The sequence below is a fragment of the Hyperolius riggenbachi genome, chromosome 4 (genome assembly GCF_040937935.1).
Source record: "Hyperolius riggenbachi isolate aHypRig1 chromosome 4, aHypRig1.pri, whole genome shotgun sequence".
In the NCBI taxonomy this organism is placed as follows: domain Eukaryota; kingdom Metazoa; phylum Chordata; class Amphibia; order Anura; family Hyperoliidae; genus Hyperolius; species Hyperolius riggenbachi.
In genome coordinates this window covers 414,228,687-414,250,501 of record NC_090649.1, presented here as the reverse complement: position 1 = coordinate 414,250,501, position 21,815 = coordinate 414,228,687, and the positions used below count along the sequence as shown (strand labels likewise).

Here is a 21,815-nt window from a genome sequence, read left to right as displayed (position 1 = left end):
TAGAGCTCACGTCTTTGTGACGTACGGTTTATTTCGAACCGTGAGACTTCTTCAGCCAAGGTCGGTGAAATCGCCTGCTTAGGATTCTAAAACAAACTTCTCGGGTGTCCTGAAAGCTTCTTAATTGTAAGTACTACCTTTTATTTCTGTAACTTCTCATACACAGGGCTGCGCAAAATTAGAGTATAAGTTTTGATGTGTTGTTATATTGTTTTGTATGACACAATCTGTGGTCAGTTTCCTAAGCTACCGTGTGCCTCAGCGGAATTGTACGTTTTTGTAATAGAACACAGCCGCGTAACAGGCAGTAATATCGGAGTGGATCTAGATCACAGATTGTTTCTGTACTTCAGTCGAGATTAGCCCACACAGAGGTTCATCACGTTGAGTGTTGTCCAGGTCTCAGCTGCAGCCCTCGAGGTGCCTTGGCAGGAATGTTTCCATCTTAGTGCAGGCACTCTGCCTCAGCGGGAATTGTAAGATCTTTGCGCTGTAAATGCAGGAATTGTTACATCTTTGTGCATAGAAGGCAGTATATTCCGGGAGGGGACCGCGGGACATTGTAAATCCAACAATAAGTGAGTGAACGGGATTGAAACAGCAGGAAGTGTTACATCATAGTGCTGTATATAGATCAATGGGGCAAGGTGCAAGCAAAGTTATGGCCATTAATGATGTATGTGTTATGCGTAGGAAAAAGTAAAAAAACAAATTGGGTAAAATATCGCAGCCTGTGGGGAAATAAATATAGGTTTTTAGGGTATCTGCATTTTGACAGCTGTAAAGAAACTTGTTTCTCAAATTAAAGGAGATGTTCAGGGTAATGTGATTTTAGAAAAATAATATTGTTTAACAGAAGCTCAAAGATGGCTACTAGAGGCATATATGAGGAGGGGCCAAGTACGGAGAACAAAGACTTGGAGGAGGTACCATCTACTGTATGTCAGGTTCCCCAGCACCCTCCCCAAAACCAAACCCAGCCCCTCCCACGAAAGGTGGATGGGACCTCCCAGACATATGAGGTGGAATATGATATACATGGATTAGATATAGATGAGCTACTGGATAAAGTGATGGAGGTTTTTAGTAAATATAGAGGTATAGCGCTCCCCCTGCTGCTGAAACAACAGATTCCCCTTATGAACGGTGTAGGATTGCTGTACGTGAGGTTTTGACTGAAGGATTGTGCAAGTGTGTCACACAATATGTTGTGGATCGTAGAATCTGCGAACCGAGTGATTTTCTAAAAAGCACCCGGCACCCTGTATGTGTGATTAAGAGACAAAGAGAAAGGGAAGAAAGTTGCTACACATGGTTATGATTGTGATGATGATGAAAGTGGCTGTTACATGAATGATAATGGGCATACACTTCGCCCACAAGGGCGCAGATATAGGGATTATAAAGGTCGCAAACAACGCGGAGAATGTTTTTTTTTTTATGTGGAAAAAAGGATCATCTAGTCCAGCAGTGTCCTGACAGACACCAAGGTTACTAAGTGACAAGTGTGGTTAAGGGTACTAATTTGTGCCCTAGTTGAAAGCAAATGAGTAAGTGAATGATTGATGAAAATGGTATGTTACGTTGTGGTGTGTAAGATGTGAAGCTGGAAATTCCAAGCTCTGAAAATTAAATCGCCAGAGCTCCCTGTGATGTATAAGTATCCAGCAAAGGGGGAGGAGGAGGGGGGCTATAGGGGAAATCCACAAGTTATGAGCTGCTGTTTGTCTGTTTGTTTGTTTGTTGTTTGTGTATTTTCTACAAGTATAGAAGTGTCTGTACAAAGTTTTATACTCTGTTTGTCTGATGTTTTGTCTGAAGATTGGGGATTTAAAAGCATTTTTACTGTCTGCAATTGTTTGTGAATGTCGGTCACTTGGAATGTGTTTGTAATGTTAAATTTTGTGAAATTCGAGTGGAGTTTCTGCCTGGGATCTGTGTGAAGGTATGGGTTACGCCCATATTTCTGAGGAGGGGGCAAGAGGCCTCATGGACTACTAATCCCAGCCTAGATGTGTGTATGTGTGTTGGAGCGGAACAGAGTGATTTGAGAGAATGCATGTAGCAAGATGAAAGGTTTGTTTGCAAGAAGTTAATGTATATATTTTGTGAAATCCAGAATGCGGGATATTAAAAAAAAAAAGAAAAGAAAAAGAGAAACCCCGCAAATATTACTTTCAATTATAAGAGTAAATATGATGATTTCTGTTTTTGTTTCTGGGAACAATTGATTACTGTATTGCTGTAGTATGTGGGTCATTGTCATCGACTGATTGACTGTTTTGATTGACACCTGATTAAAATTTTTATAATTCATGGATATGTTAGAAGAAGTTCAGTAAAATGACTTTGATAGAAATATTTTGACTACAATGCCTTGTCTAATGGCGACTGCAGAGAGGAATGCATGATTGTAGTTCTCTGCCAAGAGCCCAACCCCACCCCCACCAGCCCCACCCCACCCCCACCCCCAGCCCCACCCCACTCCCCACCAGCCCCACCAGCCCCACCCCACCCCCCACCAGCCCCACCCCATCCCACCAGCTCCATCCATCCATCCCCCCCCCCCCCCCGCCTATGCTGCACAGCCAGTTTGCTTGGGCATTTACGTCTTCATTGTCCAAAAAAGCTGCACCACCCTGGCCCCAGTACTTTTGTTTTCTGTGTTGTTTATTGACCAGAGGATGTGTCTCCCGTCCGCATCTGCGCGCAGTGACTTGTCCGCAAGGCAATTAATAAATCTTTGTGGATCAGTTCTATGTGCATAGGAGGGAATACACCAATGATTGTCCTGGTCTTACAGTAGTGAGCTGAAGAACATCGTGGAATAGATAAGCTTCTTTCTGCGTCTTTGCTCAAGCTGTGTGTTTATTACTTACCCTGTTATATGGGATTCCGTCCCCCACTGTTTCCACGAACAGTCTGTATGCTTTCCCATCATGCATACGTTTGCAGCTTAGTGGCGTCCGCAGGGTTAGGTGTCAGCAACTGAGGAGCCCACCCGTCCCACAGACCATGGATGTTCTCCGGGCTCCCACAACACTGGACATTCACATGTGTGCAACATCCCAGTCCCCTCACCATCTCCCGTGGCAACGACTTGGCAGTCCTGACAACTACAACTCCCTCTGCTGACTTGCAGCCTAAGACTTTACCTACAGGTCGCTCTGTACACTGCTGACCTACTAACCTTCTTTTGACTGATTTTGTCCAATTTATTTGTGGTGATGACACATGAGTCTTACATGTGTCAACAGGAGGGATAGTGGCTAAATTAGAATAAAACCACATGGGAACATTTAAGCCATTGCAAGAGGGCGCACATGGGCCTTCCGAATCCAGATTGATTAAAAGATCCAGAGCCACAGCTTGCTACGAACACTCACACAAAGTTTCGGTGGCTTTTGAAACAAGAGAAATGTTGTTTGAATTTTGCTCAAGAAGAACGCTTAGCGGTCATTCCCTTTTAAAAACAGTAGCCAGATACAATCTGTTCTTGATAGTTAGCACCACGGGGTAAAGAGGGGCGGAAATTTGAGATCCTGAGGCGACGGGAACATTTGCTTGAGCCTCAGTGCGACCACGATCTCAAAGGCTGTGGGAAGATATTAGAGGATTCTTCCTAAGGCACAGGTGTAGTTCTTTATCTTGAACCATGGTGAAAAGGAGATAAAAAAGGTGGAACAGATACCTAAAAAGGCTACATAGGGGAAGTTGGGTTAAAGCCATAGCATTTTTAAAGAAGAAGAAGAGCCCTGGAATGACAATGACAATGACTAAACGACCTCCATTGAACAGCAATGACAGGATAGACAAAGAGACTACTGACCCATCCCCACCGGACAGTATTAACAAGATGAACGTGACTAGTAATAAAGTTCAAGTGACCGGTGAAATTTTTAATTTTTTGGATTACTTTGGCAATTTGTACTGCAAACCGAGTGAATGTACCGAGTGAATGTGTCTGACTGTATTGTGTGTGCAGCGGCTAGACCGCAGATTGCTCTGGTACCAGTAGTGGCGAGTGAGTCTGAATTAGAATGTATGATACAAAGTATGATAAGTGTGAATCAACCATGGAACGGTACCACAGAGAGAGTCCGTATGAAGGTACCAGGCACGCCACAGCGTGCATTTGCTACAGCCAGCAATCTTACGTGCTATGATAGATCTGCCCCCAGTAACCATCCGATGATCAAGTATTGTGGAGAAATAGTGGAAATAACCAACGATAAAGGGTTGAGCCTAGGAACAAAATGGCAGTTAGAAGATACTTGGTGGACTTGTGAACCCAACAAAGCAGAATCATCATTGCCACCAGAATGGAAAGGGTTGTGTGCACCAAAAGGGAGTCTGGACCCATATGTATATATTGATGCAATAGGGGTCCCCAGAGGGGTGCCAGACGAGTTCAAGGCTAGGAACCAAATTGCTGCAGGGTTTGAGTCCATTTTCCTATGGCCAACAGTTAACAAAAATGTAGATTGGATTAATTACATTTACTACAATCAGCAGAGATTTGTTAATTATGCTAGAGATGCTATCGAAGGTTTGGCAGAGCAACTGAAAGCAACATCATTAACAGCATTGCAGAATAGAATTGCATTAGATATGCTGTTGGCAGAGAAAGGGGGTGTATGTGAATTTTTTGGGGAACAATGTTGTACCTACATTCCAGATAATACATCCCCTGATGGAAAAGTGACAGTGGCTCTTCAGCAGTTAAAAGACCTATCCGAAGAGCTGAAACGAAACTCAGGTGTTTCAAACCCAATAACAGACTGGTTACAGAACTGGTTTGGAAGCTGGACTTCATTTTTTCAGAGTTTTGGTATCGCATTTCTAACTGTTCTTATGGTTCTGTTCCTACTAGCCTGCTGTATTTTTCCAATGCTGAGAACATTTTTTGCAAGGTTGATAGATAAGCATATGAGTACTACTATGTATGCAGCCTTAGCACAGCATGATGAAGAAGCATACGGTGATTTGGGAGGAGATTATGATGGTATGCTGGAGGGAGATGGCCAGGCCAACGTGTGAGGCAATAATTCCAGCTCACGGCCAGAGCCTGATTTTTGTTTTTTGATCATTTCACTTCTATGCCCTGATTTGCTGTAGTGCATACCCATTTGCAGCAAAGGGGAATAGAAGGCTGTGTTTGCTTGAACCTCTAACCCCTGTAGTGGAGACACATTTGCAGATACCTGAGGCTTAAGTAAGCATAAGCACAGAAATGTGAATGTAAATATTCTTTTTTATATTCATATATAATCAAGCCACAACCCACAGTATTAATTATAAACAGGAGGGAAATGTGGAAAGAATTTTATAATTAATCTGTTAATCTTTATGTATATCCTGTGTAACCTATGTGGCTATACAGACCACATGCACAAGATTAGATTATTGTGTTAGAGTGACACTTTAAGTAAAAGGATTATTGTTAACCAAGGAGTTATCACGATATCACTGAATATATGTTATATATATGTTTTGAACCATTCACTGTGCACAGCTTTCTATATTCCTTCACAGTAAAAGACCAGAACAACCTTCAAACCTCCCCCCAGTGTCATTCTGTGCCAGGCGCAGAATGAGTAGGTTGAAGGGGCCAGTCTAAACCAGTTTCCTGAAGGTGAGAGCGACTCTGAGAGAAACGAAACAGGAAACTGGTGAACAGAAGATTTCTTGTTCCTGTTGACTTCTAAATTATTTATGAAGGACACAGAGGAGGACCGGACACACCCAGAAGAAGAAACTGGACATTGCTCATTGGACTCATGGGACTACAGACTGTTTGGAGGGAGGAATATATTAGCATGTTAACTGGGGTATAAAGATCAACAGAGGAAGGAAGTCTCCACCCTTTTGTGACTGGCCAGGCTGCAGCTAGCCTGTTTCTCCTTTAATAAATGCTGGTATATAAAAGGGTCCTCAGCTGAGTGAATAAAGATTTCATTTTCATTGGCACGAATTGCAGAAGTCTCATTGAGTAAGTTATTTTCCTTTAACATCACCTAGTTGGCAAGAAAAATAATATCTTAGAACAAGGTGGAAGTTAAAGTCTGCTTTAAAGTAAACATGTAACTTAAAAAAAAAGTTTTTAAACTACAAAAACTTTAAACAAAAATTATTGTGATTTGATTCCTAACGATAAAAAAAAAATTGCGCAAATGTTGTTTTGCAATATTAAAGGAACACTGTCGTAAAAACTAAACCACTTCACTACTGAGGGGTTTTACCCCTGAAACACCAGAGCAATTTTCACTTTTCAGCGCTCCTTCCATTCATTCGTCTATAACTTTATTATTACTTATCGCAATGAAATTAACTAGATCTTGTTTTTTCGCCACTAATTAGGCTTTCTTTAGGTGGGACATTATGCCAAGAATTATTTTATTCTAAATGTGTTTTAATGGGAAAATAGGAAAAAATGTGGGAAAAAAATCATTATTTTTCAGTTTTCGGCCATTATAGTTTTTAAATAATGCATGCTACTGTAATTAAAACCCATGAAATGTATTTGCCCATTTGTCCTGGTTATTTTAAATTATGTCCCTATCACAATGTTTGGCGCCAATATTTTATTTGGAAATAAAGGTGCATTTTTTTCAGTTTTGCACCCATCCCTAATTACAAGCCCATAGTTTATAAAGTAACAGTGTTATACCCTTTTGACATAAATATTTAAAAAGTTCAGTCCCTAAGGTAACTATTTGTTGTTGTTTTTTTTATTGTATTTTTTCCCGTTTTTTTTTAATTACAAAAAAAAATAATTGGGGAGTGTGGGAGGTAATGAGTTAATTTATTGTGTAAAACTGATGTATTTGTATATGTAAAATACTTTAGGGTGTAGTTTTACTATTTGGCCACAAGATGGCCACAATGATGTTTTGTTCACGCGACCTGTAAGCGTCCGGAAGGACGCTTACAGAAAGCACTATGAGGCTGGGAAAATCACAATGATCGCGCTGTTTCTCATACAAGCAGCAGATCATTGCGGGGGCTTAGATCAACGAACGGGAATGGATTTTCCCGTTCATTGATCTCCGGGCGAGCGGGCGGCAGCGTGCACGAGTGGTGAGAGCGTGGACAGCGGCGGTAGCGCGGGAGGTGCGGATATCTCCGTCCCTTGGTTTTATAAGGATGGAAAAAGGGAGATATCTGTACCGCGGGGGGTAAAGTGGTTAAAATATATGTAAACATACCAATAAGAAGTATGTTTCTTCCTGAGTAAAATGAGCCATATATTGCTTCTCTCCTATGTTACTGTCACTTACAGTAGGTACTAGAAATCTGACATTACTGACAGGTTTTGGGCTAGTCCATCTCTCCATAGGGGATTCTCAGCATGGCCTTTATTCTTTATAAGGATACTCCCTGAAAAGGATTTATACAAAGATGCTGGCCAGCCTCCCTGCTCACCGTACATTGTGTTGGCAGTTGGACTGAGCAACTGCCATTCACGAAGTACTTTTGAAGATAAAGAAAATCCTGAGAACCGCCCATGAGGAGATGAGCTAGTCCAAAACCTGTCGGTTCTATCAGATTTCTACTACTTACTGTAAGTGACAGCAACATAGGAGAAAAGTAATTTATGGCTCATTTTACGCTGGAAGAAATGTACCTCTTATCTGTATCTCTTTACATAGATTTTACATTTTTCGATTGTTACGACAGTGGTCCTTTAAGAATGAAACTGTGGCAACAGATCACAGTCAAGGTGGCCACTAATGATCCAATCTTTTTCATCCAATCTTACCATTTCTATGTAATATAAGGTAACTGCCTGAAGTATTCATTCAGCATATTCACTCAATTTACCCTTATACTACATAGATTTGGTAAGATGGCATAGATTTGGTGGATGACAAAGATTGGATCATTAGTGGCCACCATCAGTCAGTTCCCTTTATGGGGAACAGATAAGCTGCAATCTGACATATCTCCCTATCGAGTAACAGCCAGAGGATTGCAGTCAGAGTTTTGACCCTGCCCCAATCACAGCAAGTACTAACAGAACATGGGGAAGATGTTGGATAAAGCTGCAAGTGCGGCAAGTCATGAAGGAGGAACGAGGAGAAAAAATGGAGTTTGTGGTGAGGAGCTGGCCAAGTGCATGTGGTACTTACACTTTTAATATTGTGAAAACAGAATGTTTTAAAGAATTCGATTTTTATCACATTTTATAACTGTGTTTCTAAGGAATACAATTATAATAAGCAGCTGTGTATTCAATATAAATCAGATCTCCACTGAAAGGGACGTGATCAGGAAGTAAGATAATTTTTCATCTTTTCAAGTGCATCTTATATTCCGAAAAATACAGCAACGTAAGCAAGTGCAAAACAGATGATGGCCCATTCCACTCTATATAAAACTAAAATAATAATAAAAAAGGTATAGATTTCAAGACAACAAAATACCTTAATGTATACTGTGATGAGTGATACCAACTCTCTGTCTATATCTCTGGTGAGGGAAAGAACTCCTCCAGATTTGTCGATGGACACAGCATTTCTATACTCCTCCGGGTAAACTGCAAGAGAGCAACAATGATATGCACGGCCGTTTTTAAGCATAAGCTGGATAAGAAGCAGGCTAGGGCACTGGAGGGTTGCAGAGCACAGGACCCTAAACAGAGGCACTGTATATCTTCTCTCTCTTCTCGCCATAACTGGTGCCAGTTAGTATTCTCCCAGACTACCGCCTTTTCAGTAGGTATACAAATTGTATACACCCCTTAAATTGCTTTTCCCATCTATACACTTGTTGAAAAAAATACAAAAAACAAAAGCGTACAATAAGCTGGTTGCATAAGCGTGCAAATTCTTAAAGTGAACCAGAGATGAAGCACCCTCGTGTATTTTACCATATATATCAGTGGGAACATTAGAGAAAACGCCTACCCTGCTTTCTGTTTCATTCTGCACTGCACAGCTTGCTTCTTAACAGCCCTAATAAAATCCACGCTTGGGGGGGTCGTCTGCGCTACCCAGCCTCCACCTCCGGGGTGTTGCTGTGGTCCCTAGGCAGTGAGAGAGCCTGGGGCCCCGCAGCCCCCCCGGTTGTATGGGGGCAATGGGAAGCCTCCCCGAGGCGCTCCTGGATAGTGCTGTATAGCATGAACTAATTCCCGCAGGGCAACCGCTTCGCGGTATTGGTTTTTGACCCTGCAAAGTTTGGCATGCGAAAGCAGATGCATTTCAGCGTGAGCATGTCTCTTGGTAAGCCATTTTAGCCAGATTTGCACAGCTAGACTTGAAAGGGTTAAGCTTGGTGTAGAGCACGCATACATTTTCTTGTGATTGAGCTAATAAAATCCCCGACTGAGCATTTAGTCTGGCTTTGCTCAGGAATCATTATAGCTGAGTCATTATAGCAGAGCCAGAAGGGGGCAGGCTTACATAGTTATTTTGGTTGAAAAAAGACATACGTCCATCGAGTTCAACCAGTATAAAGTACAACACCAGCCTGCTCTCTCACATATCCCTGTTGATCCAGAGGAAGGCGAAAAAACCCTTACAAGGCATGGTGCAATTAGCCCCTAAAGGGAAAAATTCCTTCCCGACTCCAGATGGCAATCAGATAAAATCCCTCAACATCATTAGGCATTACCTAGTAATTGTAGCCATGGATGTCTTTCAACGCAAGGAAAGCATCTAAGCCCCCTTTAAATGCAGGTATAGCGTTTGCCATAACGACTTCCTGTGGCAATGCATTCCACATCTTAATCACTCTTACTGTAAAGAACCCTTTCCTAAATAAATGGCTAAAACGTTTTTCCTCCATGTGCAGATCATGTCCTCTAGTCCTTTGAGAAGGCCTAGGGATTGGGCTTGGGCTTGAAAAGACATCAGAGAAGACAGACTCAGCTATAATGATTCCTGAGCAAAGTCAGACTGAATGCTCAGTATGGGATTTTATTAGGGCTGATAACAGGCAGGCTGAGCAGTGAAGAATGAAACAGAGAGCAGGGTAGGTGTTTTCTCTAATGTCCCCACTGATATATATGGTAATAATACATGAGGGTGCTTTGTCTCTTGTTCACTTTAAACACTTTTTGGAAGCGCTTTTGGATTCAATTATATAATTCAGTCTTCTTGTCTAACAGTCTGTCAGCATGGTACATATTGAGTTGGCAATTTTTGTTACTTCTCCCTAAATAATAATTCCAAAGCAGTCAGATTATTAGATCTAGGTCTTGGCCCTGGCTGCTCCATTCCAAAACTTTAATTTTCTTCTGGTAAAGATATTCTTTTAATGATTTGGATGTATGTCTGGGGCGCAATTTATATTCATCTTCAGCTTTCAAGCAGGCACCTGAAAGTTGTTGGCTAAAAAGTGGCCAGTATTTGAAACTGTTCATAATTGCCTCTCCCTTGGCTAAAGTTCCAGGTAAAGAAAAGCAACCGCAAAGCATGATACTGCCACCATGCTTCACTTGTGTATGGTGTTCTTTTGGTGACGTGAAGTGTTGGTTTTGTACCATGCCTCTTGCAATTGTGGCTAAAAAGTTCAACCTTGGTTTAATTAGACCACAACACATATTCTCACATGCTTTTAAGAGGCTTGCTGTCTTTTATTGCTAATTTTAGCTGGGCCTTTAAACTTTCTTTTTTTTTTGTAAGAAAAGGCTTCTGTCTTTTAACCGCATAGTCCAGACAAATTGATAATATGACAGATTGTTGTCTCACTTAGTACACACAACCAGAGCAATGCCTTCAGAGCTGCTGTAGGTCTCTTTATCAACCTCCCTGACAACTTTTTGCTGCACCTTTTCATAAGTATTGGCGGCACGCCCAGTTCTTGGCAATGTCTTTGTTGTCCCATATTTTCTCCACCTTTTGATGACATTGCCATGGTATATCCAATGCTGTGGAATTTTATTTTATTGATACCCTTCAACATTAAAAAGAGAGTCTGAAGCCAATTTAAATACTTGTTTTGTCCTGTTATTTGCAATAAGCAATATGTGCAGTGCTGAATTGCCGCATTACAGCGGCAGAATGAGGGCTTTATACCCCCCAAATCCTCGGGGCAAAAATCGGGGAGAGCTTCCTGGTAGAGGAGAGCTTTGCTCTGTAGCTCTGCCTCTACCGGAGTCAATCTCTGAAGATCGCTGCCTCTCCCCACCCCATCTTCTTTCACTGAGGGGGCGGGGAGAGGCGGAGATCCACACAGCATTGACTCCAGTAGAGGCAGAGCTACAGCACAAAGCTCTGCCTCCCCTGGGCAGCAAAATCCATGATCTGGAAAGTCAAGAATTTTTTCCCCTGGGATTTGGGGGGTATAAAGCCCTTGTTCTGCCGCTGTAATGTGGCGTTTCAGCACTGCACATATTGCTTATTGCAAATAGGAAAAAACAAGTATTTAAATCAGCTTCAGAGTCTCTTTAAGATCCTTTGATGCTTCCTAATCCAATACCAACTCCTCCAAACACCCACACTCTGTTGGAGTCCCACAAGGTCCGTCCTAAGACCTCTCATCTTTTCCATTTACACTCATGGCCTGGGACAAATAATAAGCTCTTTTGGTTTTCAATACCACCTCTATGCTGACAACACCCAAATCTATTTTTCAGCTCCCGACCTCTCCACAATGTTATCGGTCTATCCGCTGTATTTACATTCATGTCATCCTGTTTCCTTAAACTTCACGTCTGTGGCTAATTCTGGACTCTGAACTATCAATTAGACCATATATTAGACATTAGCTATATCCTGTTACTTCCATTTCAGAAACATTTCCAGAATACATCCCTTCCTTTTAGAAGAGGCAACCAAAATGCTTTCACATGCTCTAATCATATCCTGTTTTGACTACTGTAACACCCTAAACTGTGGTCTACCAAAAAGCAAACTAATATCTCTCCAGTCCCTACTAAACTCTTCTGCCCATCTTATTCACCTCTCCTCCCGATCCTCTGAGGCAGCCCCACTCAGCCAATCTTTCCATTGGTTACGAATTACCCAAAGGATCCAAATAAACTCCTCACGCTATCATGCAAAGGTCTACACAAGTTGCCACATTTCCTTATTAATCTCCAGATACCATCCCGCTTGGAACCTTCACTCCTCCCAGAAGACCCTTTTGTCATTGTCCTCTAGTTTGGTCATCTCCTTGTACTCCTGCATTCAGGACTTCTCACAAGTGATCCCTCTCCCCTGGAACTCCTTCCCACAGCCTGTCCGTCATGCTCCGAGCCTGGAAACCTTCAAACATACTCTCAAAGCACATCTATTCAGATAGGCCTATCATTTGCTGTAGGTTGCAATGGAGGCTTCACAGCTTCATCCACTAACTCTTGTGTTTCCCTTCCTATTGTTTCCACCCCACTATTTGTTGATGAAAACAGTAGCGTTAAGCCTTCACGATGAACACAAAAAGTCAAGTCCAATCTATCAGACACAATCCTGTGGGTGCGTAGCAGTACAAGAAGTGTAGATGAAGATCATCTACTGCGCAACAAGTGGTAGATTGTGAATAGAATTCAAACTCCTTCAATGTCCGCCTCATGCACCTGCAATAAGACAGGCTAAAGATGCGTTAACAGGTAGCTCAATTGCCACCACCAGCCACCGTGTCTTGAGTAAAACAAACTCCCTGTGAGCTGTGAAGGCAACAGTGATCAAATCCTGCACCACCCCCCTCCCCCATATAGACAGTGCTCACTAAATATAAAGCAATTCAGGCGATACACATCTATTTCGTATCCATGCTTGCCTTGCAGGCTGATAAATCTCACCTCAAAGATAGAGAGCATCCGCTCATAGCATACCAAAAGTTTTAATAACATTTTAAAAACAGAGATACACTCACAAGCGTCCGTAGAATATGTGTGTTCCTGTAGCGTCCCGTATCTATCTGCCTCCTTCTTAGCTCTTTTTGGCCTGGGTGGCCTCAGCTCCTTCCGTCACCATGTAAAACCACACCCAGGTTATCATCCCCAAGGCATTTTTTTCATTGATTAGTGAGAATAATTAAAGGCCCTGATGAGTCTGACTCATTTATGACAAAATGCATTGAGCGGAGCTAGCTGGAGCATGGTTTTACATGGTGAGGGAAGGAACTGAGGTCACCCAGGCCAAAAACAGCCGAGAAGAATCAGATCTTTTCATTAAAGCAAAGTTATGGATTATAGCAGTGTTATAGATCAGGGAACTATTTGACTTGTCTATATGGTATAAGTTTACTTACCCTTTAATATACAGAGAAGAAAAATTCTTTAGCTGACATAAATAAATGTAATAAGATGCCTTAATTGTCACTTCGGGAGACTTTCACAGGCACCCTGGCTAAATAGACTAGATCAACAGTAACTCAAAACATAACAAAGTAGACTCTGGTGATAGAGAGACATTGTAAATTCCGAGTTCAAAGTGACTGGGCTGACTACATGCACCATTACTTCTAAGATACAGAGAACTGTGACATTTAAAACCATCCTCCCAGCACATTAAATAAAATGAATAGTGACAGTAAACACCATCTAACCAGCGTACGAAACAAAAGATGAAAAGATAGAAAAAAATAAAAAGAATTGTGGCATTTAAAACCCCTTGTACCAGCACTAGACATAAGAGTCCTTGTTTAAACCTTCTTCTAAAGTTTTGAACCAATATATAAATTTTGTTTCTTGTGTTAGTCTCACTTTTTCCGATTTGAAGCCACCCCTTAAAGAGAGTCTGAAGCGAGAATAAATCTCGCTTCAGACCTCATAGTATGCCCCTGCTAAAACGCTGCTATCCCGCGGCTTAACTGGGGTCCCTTCACCCCCAAATCCCCCTCCGTGCAGCGGGGGAGCGCTTCCGCATTGGGGCAGGGCTAACCGCTGCAGCCCTGCCCCACGCGCGTCTGTCAGCGCGTATCTACGCCTCTCCCCCGCCCCTCTCAGTCTTCCTTCACTGAGAGGGGCGGGGGAGAGGCGGCGATGCGCCGCTGATAGACGCCCTGTGAGGCAGGGCTGCAGCAGTTAGCCCTGCCTCCAGCAGCAGCAAAATATACAACCAATTTGGTCGTTGATTTTGCGGGGGGGGGGGGCGGGTTGGGGGTGAAGGGACCCCCGTTTAGCCGCGGGATAGCGGCGTTTTAGCAGGGGCACAAGTGCCCCTGATAACTATGAGCTCTGAAGCGAGAATTATTCTCGTTTCAGTGTCTCTTTAATACAGTGAAGAGAAAATTGTTTAAACTGTGTCCAGGTAAACAAAAGTGCATGGGTACTGGGAGATCAGTACATTTTGTAATATCCTTTCTTCTGCTGTTAATAGTAAACCTGTGGTGTTTCATGAGACCAAGCCGAAATGCTTATTGTTTATTCATCTCTAAGTTAGCAAATAAATGGTATCATCCTGATTCAACACTTCTTGCTTTTACTGATGGCTAACATGGTACAACACTCTACTGCTTACCCTTTAAGACAGAGCTCCCCAACCCTGTCCTCAAGGCCCATCAACAGTGCATTTTTTTCAGGAAACCACAAACATTCACAGGTCAGGTAATTAGTATCTCAGCAGAGCTGATTAACTCCCTCTATGGAGTTCCACAAAACATGCACTGTTGGTGGGCCTTGAAGACTGGGTTTGGGGAATACTGCTTTAAGAAACTACCACAGATGATTCTGTTACTGGGGAAACTCACCATCACTGATAGAGTAGGTAACTGGTTCATTGATGCCATTATCACCATCAACAGCTTCTATTTCCTCTGGTTTGGTTGATAAGACACCCTTCTGTAATATTACATGATATGGTAATGTCAGTGTTATGCAATAAACAGTGATCAAAGTTTTAATTTAAAATTACCCATCCAACTGAATTTTTATGACTACACTGTGAAATGAAACTGGTAATCTGATAGTTGCCTTTATTCCACAAAGAGCGCTTGTTTGGACACTGGCAGTGTGCGAAAAGAATCACCTGTAAGTCTTCGATGATTACCAAGTAAAGGAGCAGAAAGAGTAAGACACACCATGAGCGAAGAAAGAGAGAGAGAGATTAGGGCAAAAAAAGGTTAAAAAGTAGAGTAGTGTAGAGAGAGACAGAGAGGCAGCAGGCAACAGGAAGCAAAGAGATGGAATAGAGAGAAAGATTGGGGTAGGAGAGAGAGGTGAGGGAGAGAGAAAGACAGAGATGCTATGTAGAAAGGAAGACAGATCCTTCCACACAACGCTCCTAGACATGTGTCTCCAACCTTCCCATATTAGTAAAACAGTAAAAGCTAAATATGGCCCTGTACCCCTATACAGCACATCTGAAGGACACAGCACAAGGAACATGGAAAAAAGACATCTGTAAATGTGGGTGCTGGGCAATTCCAACAGTAAAATATTGGTAATATTACAGATATTCTACAATCACCTTCCCTAACCTCTCTCTTACACTAACTTCTCCTCTACCTACTCTCTTAACACAGCCCAGCTGCTGTAGCCAAATGACTGTCGTCTGCCCCACTGGAGACAAAAGGTGCTGGGCTATACTACAGTGAAGCGCCCATTGCTGCAGCCCTACCACTATCTGTAGCCAGAGTTCACCATCATATTCCCTGCCCCTAGCTGGAGTTTGGCCTTGCACAAAAAATTACCCTGTAAGTGGCACCTTAGCTGCTAATTACATTGGGGGCTACAGCGGAGCCCAAGTCTCCAAGCACCTCATGCGCCCACATTACCTGCTTTGACTACACTGAGTGTCCCCACACTACACACCACACTGCAACCTCCCACCTCCTTTTGGAACACATTACACTGCACCCCCTCCATGTGGAACACATTACTTTGCACCCCCCTCATGTGGAACATGCATTTCATTACATCCGCCTCCATGTGGAGCACATTACTTAGATCTCCGCTCATGTGGAACACACATTACACTGCACCCCCTGCATGTGGAACGCGTTACGTTGCACCCCCTCCATGTGGAACACATTACACTGCCCCCCCCTCCATGTGGAACACATTATGTTGCACCCCCCTCATGTGGAACACTTTACGTTGCACCCCCCTCATGTGGAACACACACTACACTCAGTGGCCCCAAGCACTCTATTAATATGGAGCCCCAAAACCTACCAAGGATAGCTGTAGTGTCAGAGAAGTGTAATCAATGTAACGATACAGTTTGTTAAGGATTACCATTATTTAATGCACATATTGAGAAGTTCATAATTAGCATAGCACCAATAAAAAGCTAATAAGATGGTTGAAGGAGAGCCCCTAGTGGGCTCCTCTGGCCCAAGGGCCCCGATGCTATCCCTACCTCTGCACCCCCTATTGCTACGCCACTGACTACACTGCATATTACCTTGCATCCCCCTCATGTGGAACACATTACGTTGCACCCCGCTCATGTGGAACAGACACTACACTGCATATTACCTTGCATCCCCCTCATGTGGAACATGCATTACACTGCATCCCCCTCACGTGGAACACATTACGTTGCACCCCCCTCATGTGGAACAGACACTACAGTGCATATTACCTTGCATCCCTCTCCATGTGGAACACACATTACACTGCATCCCCCTCATGTGGAACACATTACGTTGCACGTCCCCTCATGTGGAACAGACACTACACTGCATATTACCTTGCATCCCCCTCATGTGGAACGCGCATTACACTGCATCCCCCTCATGTGGAACACATTACGTTGCACACCCCCTCATGTGGAACAGACACTACAGTGCATATTACCTTGCATCCCCCTCATGTGGAACGCGCATTACACTGCATCCCCCTCATGTGGAACTGTGTGTGCTCCCCACATGCAAGATACTGGTGGCTCTGTATTTATATAAAGATCATCACTCACCAGCTCATACAGTATATACCACACCATAATACCGAATGTTTCACTTACTTGGTTTTCTGAAATGGAGGCTTCATATAGAGGATAAATAAAATGAGGATTCATAGTGTCCATGTCTTGTATTTCTATAAGCACTGGAACTGAGCTGGAATGACCTTTTATGTCCTGTTTAATGTGAAAACAATTACAAGATGATACATTTCCATGAGGACATCTACTGCATGTGATGATGCAAAATACCATATTTCTGTGGGTTGCTGTACAAACCAAAAGCTCCATCAGCTGACCACAATACATTTTCAGAAACTAAAGCTAGTTATTGAAAGTACCACCTATTCATTTTGGCCAAGTCAGGTACACAGGGTTCTAAAATTACAGCAAGCTCATGGTGAACCAGAACTCCTAGGAGTGTGTAAGGGGCTGAAAAGGACTAAAATGCCCTATTACTAAAATGCTATGGAAAACAGAAGTTTGCCTTCATAAAACGGACCTGAACTCTTGCACAGGAGTCAAGGAAAACACAGAGAAATCCACCGTGTGTGTTTACAGAGAACAGCCTCTCTAATGCTCCCTTGTCAGCAAGTAATAAGTTAGTGTAATTTGAGCTGTCAGTTGTCTGCCGAATTCTGCCAAATTCTGAGCTAATATGTAAACACAGGAAGTTAACCCTTTCTGTGCTCCCAGGATACCAGGAAGTAACCACTCTGCAGAATCTCAGTAGGCTTTCTATAAGCTGTAGCAATGAAATGTTTTTCTCTAAACAATAGTATTATGCTATTGCTCATCTTTTAGAGCAAAGAGGAAGTTCTAAATTTCGGTCCACTTTAAAACAGAAGGTATTTGCTATTATTCTGGTTGGAGTGAGCATATGATGTCTCCCACAATGCATGACTGCTGAATAAGCTAAACACACCTCCAGAACCACTGAAATGCAATCGCAAATACCTTCTGTTTTAAGAAGGCAAACTTCTGTTTTGCAGGCTTCCTAACAGTGGAGATGCCCATCTAAAACAAAAAGGAAAAGGGCACACCACTGCTAGATTTGCACCTCAGTAATTCCCAGCTATAATGTTTTCAATCATGTAGTGCATCTCCCGCCCTCCCTTTCCCCCTACCCTTCGATCATACGTCAGTCTCTGCTGCTGCCAGCTAAATCAAGCGTAAAGAGCAGTTCATTATGATCAATGGTCACTGTAAAGAACATTGGGGAAGATTTATCAACGCATTACTGACAGTTTTTTCTTCTTAATCTGTTCTAACCAGCAGGGAGAACAGTTCTGCATGATAATTAGAACCTTCTTAAATCCTAGGTAATAGTGGCAGTTTAGCATGAATTTCTAGAGCTACACTACAGTTAAGAAAAGTGCAAATCTATCCCTAAAGTGGTGCAGATTAAGAAGTGCTTATTAGCAGTTCTACAGGTGTAGAACTGCAGGCTAGACATGATTTGTGATGTGCTCCTCCCACCTGCTGAATTCCTCCTCAGAGCCTGCTGCTATCAGTACAGCAGGTATGTTGGTTACCTCAGCAACAGCAATTCCCCTCACACACTGCACTGTCTGAGAGACTCCTCCTAGCTCCTCCTATTTTACAACAGTTTTAGAAGGAATCTGCACTATGTAATGATTTCTTAAGATGCCTGAGACAGTTCTGCAGTTCTAAAAACCTATCAATATTTTGTCTCAGACACTCTTGATAAATCTGGCCCATTGTGCTAAAATTATCGTTTAAGAAGGCCTTCGTAGTATGAAGCTTTTTGTTAGATTCATAGTTTTAACGTCTAACCCAAAGTGTATGCGTATGTTTACATCCGAGATACTTAGAATTCTTGACGTGTCAGTTTCGTCTTCATCTACCTGAGCAAAGATTGACATAGAAAGCACAAGGGTGGCTCCTGCACATGGAATGGGGACAGTTTTTATGCCGGGGGGGGGGGGGCGGGGGGGGGGGGGGGGTGTTGCACATTAAAGAAGGGTTTTATATGAAAAAAGGCTTCACAAGGGGGGAGTCTACAGGTAGAAAGATGGATGCTGCACATGGGGAAACCAACAGTGAAACCATAAAGTAGTGTCTGGGTAGCCAAGGTGCAGAGCTTGGAGCACCTAAAATAGCTGCTTTATTTGATCTGAGGAAGCGGACACGTCACTTTTATGTCTGATTATTACCATTTCTTTCCTATATTAATGTTATTTCTTCTTCTTAGAGGTAAGCCATTTTATATTTATTACATCCATGGTTACTTTTGGGAGCGCCTTCTCCCTCCTAGTGATATGGTTTACAGCCCCCTAGCTATTAGAGGTTGCTGTCAATTGTTTCTTATGTGTACCCAAACAATTGTTTTTTTCTGGAGTGCGACCCATACATTTGAAGACAAAGAGCCCGAGTGGGGACGGGATTTCCTCACTTGTTTTTATACTGTGGTTGCTGGTCTTGCAACCCACCTTTGTGAGTACCTCATCACGTTGCATTTATTCAGAATTTGACATTAATATACTACACCATAAGGGGCTCCTGGTTTCTCTCTGTGTTTTTCCTGTATCTGTAGGAAGTCTTGGGACTCCTCTGGACTACACACCTGCTCACACTGACATTTTAAGTCACTCACAAGACTCAGAAATACTCGGTAGTATCCGAGTCTTATGATTGGTCTAAAATTTCTGTGGTATTCTAATTTCCGAGGTAACCCTCCATATTCTTTGATTGGTCCAATACTACCGAGTATTTCCGAGTCCTTTGATTGGACTAAAATGTATGACTCGTTAGTATTGGACCAATCAGAGAATTCGGTAGTTTACCACAGAAATCTGATTATCACAGAAATTTTACACCAATCAAAGGACTCAGAAACTACTGAGTTTTACCGAGTTTTGTGATTGGTCTAAAATTGGCACGGTATTCCGATTTCCCTGGAAAAATTCTTCAGCCTGCGACTGGTCAAATGCTTTCGAGCTCTGTGATTGAGCTAAAATTTCCAAGTTGTGGTAATGTGGTATTTCAGAAGAGTACAGGTTTCCAATTACAGCTGAGGTAAGCCCATTTTCGATTGGCCATCCCTAGAGAGGGTGGAGACTAGAGAGGGGATTCAAAGCAGAAGGTGGAAAAAAGATATAGGCCTCAATTCACTAAGCTTAATCAAACACTTTATCAAACGTTTGATAATTTACCTCATTGGTAAAATCTAATTTTGAATTCACTAAGATGTTCAGAATCAGAATCAGAATCTTTTTATTTCGCCAAGCACGACTGGGCCGTGCCCGGAATTGGGTTTGGCAAGTACAGGGTTAGTGTGAGAAACACTAATGTTATAGATTTATTGAAAGTTTATCAATAAAACATTTGATAAATAATTATCACCTTAGTGAATTCAAAATGAGATTTTACCCATGAGGTAAATTATAAAACGTTTGATAAAGTGTTTGATAAAGCTTAGTGAATTGAGGCCATAGAATAAAACTCCCACATAGCAGTATTACAGTATTTCTGCTACCTTACCGAAGCCTTTGCAGTTAAGTCATATTTGTTTATTTTATTGTATTCCAGTGGCTTGACCAGGGTTATCCCTCCATTTAGTGAGTCGATATGGAAATAGTCATTGTTCTTTCCCTGTGGAATGTAAGAAAACAATTTCAGTGGATTTTATCATTGTTATTGCACAATGCTGTTTACATATACTGCTTTGATTTCCATCTACAGCAAGTGGCAGCTCTTTGTCAATGACAGGAGCGTGCCTGCTGGTGACAGCTGGCTAGGCTGGTGGAGCCATCACAGGCAGAGAACAGCCCCGATCAGAGCACAAGCCAATGAAGCCATGCCTAGGGTGCTTCCAGCAGGATCAGGAATAGCAGGGTTCCTGTACACATTGACAGATAAGCATCAGGATGGCTATTGAGTGACCCTGACTACCAAGTCATACTTGAAGTGATTTTAAAGGACCACTATCACAAAGAAAAAAAATACTAAAATTTTAAAGACCACGTTCACATTGGGGCTTTGCATTGGAAGGAATGTGTGCGATGCTTCACTGCAACTGTTAACGTGCACGTTATGCGGTACTGCACTGCATGCATCGTGTTATGCCGACAAATTCTACTGCTCTGCTAAAGCGCCAATGTGAATGGATCATTACAATATTTTTACATTGTGTTAGAAATGCGATTAACCCATTAGCAGCTTCAATAGAGTTATCTCCTTTGAGATAAGTGCACTGCTTTTGAACTCAGTCAGCAAAATTCATTGTGCTGTAAATTCTTGGAATGCTTTGATCTCTCTCTCTAGCCGAAAATATAAAAACAGAAAGTCCTCTGTTATTATCTGACACTGCCCCCTAGTGACAAGTGGCCATAAATACACATTACAGCCGTACTAATTAGAAGCAAGAAAATATAACAGAAATAATAAAATGTGCTATAATAAAATGGTCAGTAGCACTTGCAAGCCTCTAAATAAATTGGCTACTAAAGGCTTCAATTGTCCGATGCATTCAAATATACCAAATAGCTCTGCTTCAGGTCCACTTCAACCAAACACCCTGTAAAGCCATCTCTGTGCGTAAAAACAGGTCTTATCCTCTGTTGGTAAATACAGCACTTTGCCTGCACACAGCCTCATTCAACAAATGGTACGTTTCAAAGTACTGACTTTGAGGCCGGACCAACTGCTCAGTGTCAGTGACTGATGCATTCGATCGAGTTTGAATTAGAACAGGCGTATTCCAAACACTAATGCAACATCTTCCTAGTATGTTACAGCCATAATAATGTCCATGGTTTTGAAATAAATGGCATATGATTGCACTGTTCATGTATTAACATGTTCCTGGAAAGACAGACCGGTAGATAGATGGGACAGAACTATAGCATTACCAATGCTCACCCAGAGGCTGTATTTTATGAGGGATGTAGACGGGTCTGTAGCTTCAACTTGTAGAATCATGCTATTTATATCACTTGTCTAAAAAACAAAACAACAAAAAAAACAGCACAAGTTAATATTGATATATGAAGAGGA

At 42.2% G+C, this 21,815-nt stretch overlaps 1 protein-coding gene across 1 annotated transcript in view; it reads right to left on the bottom strand.

The window, feature by feature from the left end:
• The window catches only part of LOC137504243 (protocadherin Fat 4-like), a 162,106-nt gene that overhangs the window by 103,635 nt on the left and 36,656 nt on the right, over positions 1 to 21,815 (bottom strand). The window contains exons 5-9 of the mRNA XM_068232389.1: positions 21,681 to 21,758; positions 20,301 to 20,411; positions 16,860 to 16,973; positions 14,641 to 14,731; positions 8,427 to 8,539 (exon numbers count right to left, since the gene is read on the bottom strand). Coding sequence (XP_068088490.1) covers positions 8,427 to 8,539; positions 14,641 to 14,731; positions 16,860 to 16,973; positions 20,301 to 20,411; positions 21,681 to 21,758 — 507 coding nt within the window. The remainder of the gene's footprint in view (positions 1 to 8,426; positions 8,540 to 14,640; positions 14,732 to 16,859; positions 16,974 to 20,300; positions 20,412 to 21,680; positions 21,759 to 21,815) is intronic.